Genomic DNA, 12916 nt, shown 5'->3' with positions numbered 1-12916 from the left:
CTGATCCCTCTCCTTTTTCTCACATTATATGGTCATCACTGCATGGCCTGCATCTGTGGTCCTCTTTAGTGTTACGCTTGAACATTTTCTTCTAAAGTTAAACTTGAAGATTTGATGATGATGGAAAAGCTAGTATGCTCCACACGTTCCTTATACCCCTCTCCAATCACTCCCAACTTCTCTGAGTAACTTAACCTATGGACAGTGCAGGCCTGGCCAAGAACATTTGCCCCTGTCAGTCAATCTGACTGCCACCCCCTCCAAGCTTACCCCATTGGAAGGTCTCACTCTCTTTCTGTCACTCTCACAGTAGTCCTCTTTATGTCTCCAGCATTGACCAGTTACTGACAGTGCTCCTCTCAGCGTCTTATTGCAAGCTGATCACACAAGTACTGCACTGGACTAAACAACACCCTGTCTTGTTGCTTTCCCAGATTCAAAGGGGGGACCCCTTTTTTTCTAAGGATCTTTTTTGCTAGGACTTGGGAACAAGTGTGTGGATCTCAGCTTGGAGTATCTTATCTGCCCTGGACCTTGTCTATTGGATACCATTATAATTGGTGTCCATTCCCAGCTGTAGCAAATATTTATTTGTGTGCTAGTGAGTTGGTTTTAATTTGTGAGGTTGTGTGTGAGACAAATAGGCAAAGAGCTGCGGTGCTGGACTCCAGCAATCATTCCAGGTTAATTCTTCAGTAATTGGCCCGGTTGTAGCTGTGAACATGGCATCAATGAGAAAATGTATTCTTGCACTGCTTCTGGCGCTGCTGTGCTCCTTCCATACTCCACTGGCTCCAACTGCCAAGGCGCAAGATCTACCATTCCGCTCTGAGCAAGGTCTGGTGGCAGACGACAACGATGATGAAGGCGATGACGATGACGACGATGACGACGATGACGACGATGACGACGATGACGACGATGATGACGATGATGACGACGATGATGACGACGATGACGACGATGACGACGATGATGACGATGATGACGATGATGACGATGATGACGACGACGATGATGACGACGACGACGATGATGATGACGACGATGATGACGATGACGATGACGATGACGATGACGATGACGATGACGACGACGATGACGACGATGATGACGACGACGACGACGACGACGACGACGACGACGACGACGACGACGACGACGACGACGACGACGACGACGACGACGACGACGACGACGACGACGACGATGATGACGATGACGATGATGATGATGACGACGATGATGATGATGATGACGATCATGGAGGTCAGTCACTTTAAAATGCAGCAGTTTCTGAGTTCTCATATGCTTTTGTCTATTTGTGTTGGCATATATCTAAACATTTACACCTGAAGCACACTGTAGACTGTATACTGTTAAAGCATCAGCTGTCACAGAATGTTTATTGGCAATATGCTATTTGTTAGGGCCACAGCTTTGATGCAGCAAAGATACACATACTGTATGCTATTTTAAAGTCCTGGTCTCACTGATGGCTGATGCTTTGATGTGCAGTTGGTGCATTTCAAGTACAAAAATGTGCATGTACATTACAAGAGTGTGTGAAGGATAGGGGGTAAACCAGATGTTAGCCACTGCCCTTTTTAAACATTCTTACAACCTCATCATCTCTTTTTTAGTTCTTATTTTAATGTCCCAGAGATCATTGGTAATCAAAGTCCCTCCTACACCCCTTTCCAGCTGTTCATTTTCCTTGCTGTCTCTGACACTGTGTTCTTTTCCCTGCTTAACTAGAGTTATGAGCACTCTGGGGAAATTGAACTGGCCCACCTGAAGTCCAACTGTCCGAGGTCCTTCGTACAGTACACTAGATATGAACTTGGGGACTACAGAAGCATTGATTTGAGAGAGAGAAAGAACAAAAAAACTATTTCACACAAACCAAGCCTGACTTGGGAATCAGTCATTGGAGTCACTAGTCCAAGATCTTTTGATTTGTGTTTTGTTTGAAAGAATGGTTCCTCCAGAATGATTCCTCCACCAGGATCTTCCTTTCTCGTTTGTTTTGGATCAGATTGACCTGCATTTGCGTCTTTTTGTGAAACTACAGAGAAAGAGAGAGAGACAGTGATATTGGAAGTAGCTTGGGGGGGCCTGGGTGTAGGAAAACAGACAGAGGGAGAATAAAGCGTGAGGGGAGGTGCAGGAGGGCCACTACCTAAATGTATTCATTTAAAAAGCTTAGAATACCAACAGATGTCAGGTTTCTCTCTTTCTCCATATCTCTCAATCTCTTTCTTTCTCTGTGGAACATGTATGCCGCTGTCTGTTGAAAAGGCATGTAATACAGAGAATTTAATCTTTTAAATCTGGTCTGTGCACTTGTAAAATTACTCAACACAGATAAGATAAAATAATAACCTTCAATGTATCTATGAATAATGTAATAATGTTACTTCTTTATATTTTCTAAAATGCTGATGTTCTGAATCATTAGATACAATTAGAACTTTGGATGACATTTCAGTTGCTTACATGATGGTATTTGTTTTGAGTTTTATGCAGTTTTCCCATTACCATTCTTTGTGTATTTGGCAATGATATAATGAATTAGAGATATTTGAGTCATTTGTAAACCAAGCTGAACATATGTTTAACTTCTCATTTGTTATGAAATGTTACCAAAGTTGATTTTTGGATGATTTTTTTAGACATCCAGGGAGAGAGCGTTTGGAAAAAGAGAGAAACATCTCTTTGTATAGAGGAAGTAGTAAAAGTTCTTTCAAATATCATATTGTCAAGAGATGAAATGGTTGTCAGCTTTTTTGTTTTGTATAGCTAAACTGTGATTTGTGACGACTGTGAACATTCAGATGTGCAAAATATGACAATCACCACTGTCCATATGCCTTTAACCCTACTTTCATTCATTAAATAAATCAAATGATCATGCGCTGCTCAAATGCATTTCTTTTATCAAAGACAGAGAATATTGTAAAGATAAATCACTACTTTAACTAGAAACATGTACAAATATGTTTGGTCGTGTTATCTGTACGGAGACAAGACCAATTAAATCTGTGCGTACGTATCTCTTCTGACTACTGTATGTTCTATATGGAGTGTGTCCTGTGTGTGTGTCTGTGGGTGTGTTGGGGCCGGGGCAGTCAATAGTAAGGGTTAGGGCACAAATGTTGCATGTCTGCAACCGCCTTAATAACAATGAGGACAACGATACTGATCTGGGCGAATTTTCTTGGTGATTTTAAAAAGATAAACCATTCTCAAAACTGATTCCCAAATCATCTCATGAATGATCATCATCATGGGAAAGTGTTATTGAGAATTTAGATTTAGGGTAGTAAGTGTGTAACAGACACTAAGAATTTAAAGAAAACATGGCTAATTAATGTAATTGTTAATTTGTCACAGTGGTGCAAATTTAAAGCTAAGTACATTTAAATTGGACAACATGGCTCAGGAGGTAGAGAATAGACTGTAGGGTAACCTAGTGATCAGTAAATCGTAAAGCGCTATGAGTGATGGATAGACTTTGTATTTGTGCTTCTATTTCATGAAAATAACTATAACTAGCATCGCTTAATATTTTATCAAAAGTGATTTGTGTGTTTTGTTGTAGCATTGAGTATTAGACCTGTTCAAGTATTTCAGTCTAGAAGTAATACATTTACTATCAATATTATGTGCAGATAATGATGAAGATGACGACGACGATGACGATGATGATGATGTCAACAATGGCGATGGTGGTGCTTATCACAAGGGCTCTGTGTGCTCATATTGTGAATTCTGTGAGGTATGTCTGTAATTAATATAAGTCACCAAAACTCAGAAACCTTGAGCCTCAAAGAACTGATGTCAGTGAAATTATAAAAAATAAAACAATAAATTTGCAGTGTAGAAAACAAATTTTGCTAAAGATGAAATAGCTGAGATTTGTTTCTTTATGTTAAAATTTAAGTAATATCCAGCACTCTACATGGTCCCACTCTATTATTTATAATCCTGCCTAATGCAACCCTCTCTGATGATCTGCTCCCTATACCTATTTTTGACTAAATGTGTCTTCTTCCAGCACTGTGACAGTTGTGAAAATTGTCCTTGTGAAGAGGGAGAAAAATCTGAACACTGTGATGACTGCAAGGTGAGAAAATACACTATATTGAATCATCTGGTTAAAAATTAAATTTGTATATTACTTAGGTTTATCACCAAACATCTGAACAATTATTGACATTCCCATGGTGTACACTGTGTTTACTGCCAATTAGTAACATATTAACAAGCTAACACAAAACCAAGATGGTAGAGATGGTAGAATTAATTTATTTCATATAAAAGAATATTTTATTTTATTTATAACAACAATAGAGTTATACATCAATTTATGTATGGGTATGTATAGTGATGTTGAAATATATGTTGTCATGTTCCAAATTGTTTGCCTTTATCGTAATTGCAAAATTGGAGAGACAGGAAAGTTAGTGGATGGCAAACAGCAAAGGCCAGGGCTAGATTTGACCTCTACTATTATGCTTGCAACATATTTTGCTGTAAGGTCTCAACCTTAATGGAACATACTGTATCAGGAAAGCAACTGGGGTGCTACCTATACTCTTAGTCTAGTAGAGGAAAAAATACCTGAGGCCCTTTGAACTGAAGAACCTTAAGATTCTGACACAAAAAGCAAACTAAAGAAAAAAACATGTAATTGTAGGCAAAAACTGATAACTGTCAAAAGTAAAAAGTCTAAATAATAAGTGAAAAACATGCTAAGTCATATTAATGACACAATCAGTCCAACTTTTGACATTTTATTTTACAAATTGTATTTAAGATTGGCGTTTGATTTTGATTTAGTAAGTAGTAAACTTTTCGCATATGTTTGAATTACTATTATGCTTGCAACATATTTTTTCCAGACATAAATGGGTTGTGCAGCAACATATTATGTTTGATAGTTAGGATATATATAGGTGACCTCTTGAGGTGGTAGTAATTATGATGGAAGCAAAGAAGGGAGACAGATGAGTATTAAAGCAACTCTAGGCAATTATTTAACCTTAAAATAGCAGTATAACAATAACAGTGTCTCATAATAGGGAAGATGGTGCTGCTTACATTACCAACTCTTACCCTGATCACCTGCTCTTGCACTATGTATTTTTGGGGATTGGGTAGGATCTCCTGCAAGAAATGTGTAACTTAATGATATTAAATTGCCAGAATCAGGCTCATCAACTTAAAGAATATTGCCTAATTGTAGATCAGTCAAAAAGACTGAGAAGTCATAAAAAAACAGCATTTATTTCCAATATTCAACAAGGAAAGTTTTAAACACTAAAGAGTTAAGTGTATTTGTTACAGCAGTAGTGCTTCCAGTTCAGGAGGCCAGGGATCATTAGGAATATTAACCATTCAGTTGGTTTTATTTTCAGTGAGTGGGAATACAGAGTTGGTCAAGAGATTGATTGGCTTTGTTTTTCTCTACATGAAAACCATTAATCATACAGATATGGAGCCCTACTAAATTAATCACCATGTGGCTGCAGAGGGCGCTTGTTCTCAGTAAAAGTTACATAATGTTCCTTTAAGATGAGATCAGGAAGAGGTTGATGTGGGTGGATTGTTGATCAAATATAGGACTTTCACACAGGAGACCAGTGATTCCTAAATGTGACCAGTTGTCATCATTGTTTCTTTTATTCATGACCATTCCATAACACTAACCACATATTAATTAGTTTAAGCAATGTCAAAAAAAGATACATTTAAGTCGAAGGACTTGTTTGTGATATTATGGAACTGTTTAACTGTGCATTTCTTGTTCACAGATGTGCAGTTTCTGTAATGCGTGTCCCATTTGCCAAACTCTTTGCCAGCCTGGTAAGTAAACAAAGATACATTTTTTACAGTATCACATTACAAAAAGAAAGCTTTCTTGTTGCCCAATTACTGCTGTTGTAAATAAAAAACTTGGTGCTTTGGGCTTGGCTCATAGTTAAAAGGGGATCAGTCCCACTGAAATACACTAATAGCTGAAGGTTAAGTTGAGGAGCCAAAGGTGACCCAACAGGAACTCCCACAGGAAAGTTCAATATCAACAGCAGAATGTTATAAGATGACAGTGCAAGCCAACAGTTGCCCCTCTAATGAGAAATGTAAGACTTTGTGGGTTTGATGACCAACGCTCCAGCTCACACTTACTTGTCTTCCTTTTTCAGGTGGTTTTCTTGATGAAGTGACTGGATCAATCTACAAGTAAGACAAATTTACTGAATTGAAGTCTGTTAATGTTAAAACATTAATAAAACTACATACTGTAACCACACTTTTTCTCAATCCACAGGACTGTGGCTGATGTGTTCGATGATGATGACAACTAAGCCCAACCACGTGCTGCCACCATGTGGCCAAAAATTTATGTTACACCTTCACCTCTGATTTTCAAAGTCTTCTTCCTTGAGATCATCATGCTTGCTTACAATGAATGAACAGAAATTGTTTAAGACGTAACTTAATATATTTGTGTTCTGTAAACTGCCAAATCAAAGTCATACTTTTAAGGAAAATTATATATTTGAGGTCATATTTGGGATATTTTAAATAAAAAAAGAGACATTTTACTGATTGTTTTATTGATATAAAAAAATCTCAATAGATTTCCGATGTAAAATGCTGTATTCAATGAAAGAAAATGAAACATTTCCTGCAGAATGGATCCTTGATGAAGCCAATATGTTCCCAGAAGTTAAAAAAACTGGCCATTTTGAGCAGCATGGTGAAAGAGTTTTGTACACAGTACATAGTATATTGACCAAGATGGGTAGAAAAGCATGACCGTCATCAACCAAAATAGATTTACAAAGGGTGAGACTTAATGGATTTGGCAATAACTCTTTGAGAATTTGCCCAATAATTATAAATCTTGATAGAAACCTTAGTTCTTAGTTGTAAATAGGCCTCCCAAAGCATTTTCAGCCCACACAAAATTGGGTGATTATGCTCTGGAGTCAAGTATTGCCATATTGATTGGTAAAAGTGGACGTGGCCTATCACATCTTTGCTCATAAATGGTAAATGGTCTGTATATATATAGCACTTTTCAAGTCTTGATGACCACTTAAAGTGCTTTACAGTACAGTTTATTGACATTCACACACACATTCATAAGCTGCATCTATGGGCAGCATTTTTTTCTATTAGGAGCCATTCGGGGTTCAGTATCTTGCCCAAGGACACGTCGGCATGCAGATGGGGAAGACTGGGATTGAACTGCTGACCTTCTGGTTGAATGACAACTGATCTACTCCTCAGCCACAGCCGCCCCTAAATCAATGTTCAATCTTGATTAAACTCACTGGTGACATTATTTAAGTGTGTGCGGTTTTCCGGTGTGTCCATGCGTATGTAAACGCAAGGAGGATACAGGAGGACATAAAAGCTTATGTCTGAAGTCTTTGTCATCAGTTACTTCAATTCTATTGGATTATGCTGCTACAAGCTTACTTCTGAGACTCCTAAAGTGTTTTGTGGACTCAAACACTTCACCCACCCCTCTATCGGCATAGTGGTGAGTAGATAATGAGTGAAGTAAAATTTTTGGGTGAACTATCCCTTTAAACGACATTTACTACGTTCTAAAAGAGGTCTTAAAAACCATTACATTTGACTTAAAAATAGTGCAAGAACCCTGAGTTTGTTATCTTGAAAAGCTGCTTCCTACATGTACACAGGTAATAAAAAAAACAGGAGAAGACAGATGTTCTGCTCCTTCATTTAATCACAGCGTAAAGACCCTGAGACAAGCAGCTGGCAGTGTGTGACTCTCCTTTATTTTACATGATGAATGATCTTCTTTTCTCTCCTCTCGTTGTTATAATAGAAGTGTTTTGTCTTTGACACTGTAGAACTGACTATTAACCACCTCTGTTCAGAGATCTCACTCTAGTCCGAAAACACTGAAGACATAAATAGAAGCTACTACGACTGGTTGGATCCCTCCCAGCAGCTGCAGGCCCAAGGCTCCTCCTAGGGTTATGGAGGGAGGGAGGGGGGGAGAGAGAGAGAGAGAGAGAGTGAGAGAGAGAGAGAGAGAGAGAGAGAGAGAGAGAGAGAGAGAGAGAATTTTTGAATTTTGAAACCAACTTTATTAGGAACTATTTTTTGACAACACACATTGAAACACCTAATAAATTATTTTAAATTACACATTTTGGCAATAAATAAATAAAAGAATCACACAAGATAATCAGCATAAACGAGTTCTCGAGTTGTCACAGAACATAAAACATCTTGGAAACACCACAGATCATTAAAAGAGTCCAGGTCACCTGCTGCTTTATAAAAACTAAAATCAACCAATAGTCTGGATCTAATCATGTTGACACAGACAGGGACCGACTCAATGTGGAGGTTCTCCTCTACCTTCCTCTTCCTGGTTATGTACACGGACATCTTAGCCTGCCCTAAAACAAAGTTTAAAAGCTGGCTTTGTCTTTTTGTTGGCGAGTGTATTTAAAACCATGAATAAAAACCTGCTTGTTAAAAACCTCTTTAAAACTGGTAAAAACAACTTGTAAAAACAGAAACGAATCAGAGAGACGGTGACACACAAAACAGTGAAAGATAGTTTCCTTTCTACCACAAAATGGGCATTTATCTTCCACTGTGTTCTTGATTATGGAGACAAAAGCGTTCACTGCCATGATGCCGTGGAGCAACCTCCACTGGAGGTCTCCATGTCTCTTACTCAGTGGAGGTTTATACAATGACCTCCACTGAGGTCCGGTTTCTTGGGCTACACCAAAATAGCTCCTCCAAGGAGTGTCAGTCCGTCCATTCAGTTTTTTAAGATTAAGTGTTTTTACCATTAGTCTATAGAGAGTTTTTCCCGAAGCTCCCTCCAGGGAGACCGGGCGAGCCAGCTGCACCAGAGGTCCAGAACAGTCTTTTACATCCAGTGCCAGGAAAGTGGTGGGGAAAGGGTCCTTCACATTTGGGGAAATCTTTAAAAGAGTTTAAAAGCAAGATGTCCTCATGGTGGCTCTGTGCAGCTCTTCCATTGTTATATCTGCGGCTAGCTCTGTGTTGTTACTCCTGCTTACCTGAGGGAGACCATTCAGAAAGCTGCCATGCACATCTGAATTACTTGACCACTCACTCTTAAAGAGGTCTCTATAGAAACCGGTAGCACACTTCCTGATCTCAGACGAGTCTGAGACTTCAGAGCCGCTACCCGTTCATAAACAGTGAATGGTCTTCCTTTGTCTATTTTTCTGCTCCAACCCAAAGAAGAACTGGGAGGGGGCATCCATCTGTGAGATGTTCATAAACCGGGACCTGACCAGAGCTCCCTGTGCTGAGACGCCCAGCAGGTTGGCTATAACCGACTGTTTGGACTTGAGGGAGTCTAAATGCCCTTGATTTCCTGTAGAAGCTACTAAAGACTGGAATTCTTCTACCTGTCTCTCCAGATCCCTCATAGTCCGGGTTAAATCTCTGCTGACATTGCGAGTGAACTGCTGGCAAAGTTGTTTGATTTGGGTTTTTCTAACGTCCCACCACTGCTGAATGCTACTGAAGGCAGGCCTGCTCTCTCTGTGGGAACCAAAACAACTTAAAAGCATTTCTAAAAGACTGGTTGTTTAAAAGGGCTGTGTTAAAATGCCAATAGGTGCTCTTTAAATGAACATTTTTGATAAAAACGGAGCAGGAGACTAAACAATGATCAGTAAAACCCACAGGCTGAATAAAACACCTTTTAAAAAATATTTAAATGGTGTTTAAAACAATACAGTCGATCCAGTCTGGCCAGGGATAAAACATTTTCTTTTGCATGGCTCCAGGTGTATTGTCTGTGATTACTGTTAAAAACCCTCCACACATCAGACAGCTCATGTCATTTGATTCAGTCTGAGACATGATGCGGGATGTGGCTCTAAGTGATTTCTGTCTAAAGTGGGATTTCCTGTGCAGTTAAAATCACCTCTTAAAAACATATAATCATCACCACTACAGGTTTTAACAGTATCATCTAAAATGTTTAAAAATGCCATCCTGTCCACCCCATTAGTGGGCGCATAGACATTTAAAAACACCAGCTTGACATTCTCATATTCAGTTTGAACCTTTAAAGGGGACATAGCATGCAAATTCCACTTTGTTAGTGCTTCTACAGGTTAATGTGGGTATCTGGCATGTCTACCAACCCAAAAACTCTGGGAAAAAAACACTCGCGCGTTTTGTTATGGTTCCTCTAAGTCAGAAATGTCATGCTTGAGTGACTCAATTGAGCTTCCTGGGTTTTGTGTCGTAACAAGGAACTGGAAGTCTCCCTACATGGTCTTGCCCCCCCCCCCCCCCCCCCCCCCCCCCCCCCCCCCCCCCCGGTTTAAAATCATGGGGGGAGGGGGGGGGGGAGCTGGCTCATTCGCATTTAAAGGAACAGGCACTCAAAACAGGTCACTCTGTGGAGGGCTGTTTTAGACAGGGTAAAAAGGGTGCTGTTTTAAATGATCCTTGTGGTATTTTGACCAAAGTATGTTACAGACATTTCATTAAGACCCCAAGGAACCATATCAACTTGTGGTAAAATGGGCATGCTATGTCCCCTTTAATAAAACACCTGGAATGATCTCTTCTACATTGAAGGAAAGTGGTAAAAAAACTCCTGGCAAAAACATCACATCTATTCTTTTAATATCCATGAGTTTAAAAACCGCAGCTCTTTTAAAATCAGCTCTGGCTCCGTTCACATTTAAAGTGCTGATTTTAAAGTCACACATGGATGAAAGAAAAAGAAAAACAGTAAGAAAACAGGTCAGTAAAAAAGAAGAGTAAACAGACTTTTTAAAACTCGTCTTCATCGTTCAACATTTGGCCTTTTACTCTCAGCACGAGTTTCCTGAGTCTGTAAATCTCTTGATACGTTAAACGCTCGTCGCTGCCTGTTTTTCTTGTGAGCGGTTTGGAGGACTTTAAAAACAGTTTGAGGTCAGAGAAGTGGTCCTCCACCGAGGGGAGCCTCTGGCCTTTAGTGTTTTCTAAAAAGGTTTTGATGTCAGAGGGGGAGTACAGACCGTGCGCGTCTTCCTGAGAGGAGAGATCGCTCCCCTGGCTGGGCTTCACCCCGCGGCTTGCCTTGCAGGCTTTGGCCTCGCTGTGCCCAGACCCTGAGTTCTTTCTCTTCTCTGTTATTTTTAACAGTTCATCATCACTCATGTCTTCGTCCAGCTCCTCACTCAACATCATTTCAACACTGCTTTTTAACTGATTCTCCTCAGTTTCATTCTTTTCGCTCACTTCATTCATGGTTATGTCTTTTTCAATTGACTCTGGCTACCTGCCTGTTCAGAGACATTGTTTACGGGGGGTCATCCCTCCTGGACACCCACCTCTGGGAGCGGAGTCTCCGGAGCTTCGGAGGCTCCTGAACTACCTCAGTCTCCGGAGCCCCCCCCCTCCACCAGAGGAGCGGGAGGCTCTGCAGGCGGAGCCCCGCCAGCAGCAGCCTCGGGCTGGGCTGCTCGCGGAAGCTCCCCGACAGTGGGAAGGGTGGAGCGCAGCGGCTGGCAGCGGCAGCTCCGGCTGCAGCAGCTGCCACAGCTCCCGCTGCCAGCCGCTGCGCTCCACCCTTCACCGGGCAGGTGCCCCTCCTCCCCGCACTCAAAACACTTCATCGTCTCTGATGAAACAAATACCATATAATTAAACCCCTCTATTTTAAAGGAGAAGGACAGGTTCAGATCCCTGGTGTTGTCTTTGAGGACGATAAACACCTGCCTTCGATGACTAACAACATGTTTTAGTTTGGGGGATTTACTCCCAAGAGACACCATCTTGATCTGGGACAAAATCTGACCATATTGGGACAGTTCCTTCACCAGAGTCTCATTCTTAATAAAAGGGGGTACGTTGGAGATCATCACCCTCGTGGCTGGGTTTACGAGTGGGAGAACAGGATTAAAAGTGTCCTGGATCACCACTCCTTTCTCCACCACCTCGCTCACCTTCGCCGTATTGTCTAAGAACATTACGATAGCTCCGTTCATCCGAGAGGCCGACTTGACCGAGTCACACCCGACCACCTCTCCCACAGCCAGCGCGGCCTCTGCCACACTACATGCCACTGAGGGGATCACCTTGATGGCATGCTGGCGAGTCAGCCTTTCAAACTCGGCTGCTGCTGCCACCATCACAGGCATGCTGCCTGTTAGCACACACGCACACACACTCACTCAGCAAACTAATCTAAACAGAAAAACAACAACTAGACAACTAAAGACAAACAAATAAACATAAACCTAAATGATAAAGCTCAGTAAAGTTTGCCTTAAACCCACTATCACTTCCACACAGCTCTCAGCTCCACGCTCACTCCGCCATGACAGAGAGAGAGAGAGAGAGAGAGAGAAAAAAACTAAATTCAAAATGTTATTGTATGTTCAGATTCACTACACAGCAGACCAGATATACTGTATGAAATAAACGAGACAGATTACATCAGAAACAAACAGAAATCAGGTTCATGTGGATCCCAGCTAACAGGAGCATCAACGGCAATGAAATGGCACATTCTCTTGCAAAACAATCGTTAAAACAGGAGAGAGTTATGGAGGAAGCTGAAGCAGTAGTTAAGAGCAACATCATGACTGACAATGGGATGAGGTACTGTAAGTAAAGGACACCATCTATATCAAATAAAGCAAAAAATGGGAGGAATGTTAAACCTAAAGAATTTGTTCATTGTCCTTAGCAGTGGAGGCAGCGAACCAGACGGTAATTGATGAGGTGAGGATGGACTCAATGATGGCCGTGTAGAACTCGACCATCACTTTCTGCGGCATGTTGAATTTCTTCAGTTGGTGGTGATGTTCTCAGCCCACCTCAGGTCCTGTGCAATTATAGTCCCCAGGAATCTGAAAGACTC

At 40.9% G+C, this 12916-nt stretch overlaps 1 protein-coding gene across 1 annotated transcript; it reads left to right on the top strand.

Annotated features, from left to right (window-relative positions):
• Positions 1-243: 243 nt before the first annotated feature.
• Positions 244-6737, top strand: LOC117767025 (acidic repeat-containing protein). The gene is made up of 6 exons (XM_034594552.1): positions 244-1269; positions 3687-3781; positions 4061-4129; positions 5820-5871; positions 6210-6246; positions 6335-6737. The coding sequence occupies exons 1-6, from the start codon at positions 723-725 to the stop codon at positions 6369-6371; spliced, it is 837 nt and encodes a 278-aa protein (XP_034450443.1). The 5' UTR covers positions 244-722; the 3' UTR covers positions 6372-6737.
• The last annotated feature ends 6179 nt before the right edge of the window (positions 6738-12916 follow it).

Source organism: Hippoglossus hippoglossus, chromosome 8 (assembly GCF_009819705.1).
Source record: "Hippoglossus hippoglossus isolate fHipHip1 chromosome 8, fHipHip1.pri, whole genome shotgun sequence".
Lineage (NCBI taxonomy): Eukaryota > Metazoa > Chordata > Actinopteri > Pleuronectiformes > Pleuronectidae > Hippoglossus > Hippoglossus hippoglossus.
The sequence above is the reverse complement of the archived record's forward strand: the minus strand, read 5'-3'. Positions and strand labels throughout refer to the sequence as shown.

What these genes read in the sequence shown, in the direction of transcription:
- LOC117767025 (XM_034594552.1), top strand. Translation starts at nt 723, where the DNA reads ATGGCATCAATGAGAAAATGTATTCTTGCACTGCTTCTGGCGCTGCTG. An exon ending in CATATTGTGAATTCTGTGAG is followed by an intron (nt 3,782 to 4,060) that starts GTATGTCTGTAA and finishes GTCTTCTTCCAG; the next exon opens with CACTGTGACAGTTGTGAAAA. An exon ending in AACACTGTGATGACTGCAAG is followed by an intron (nt 4,130 to 5,819) that starts GTGAGAAAATAC and finishes TCTTGTTCACAG; the next exon opens with ATGTGCAGTTTCTGTAATGC.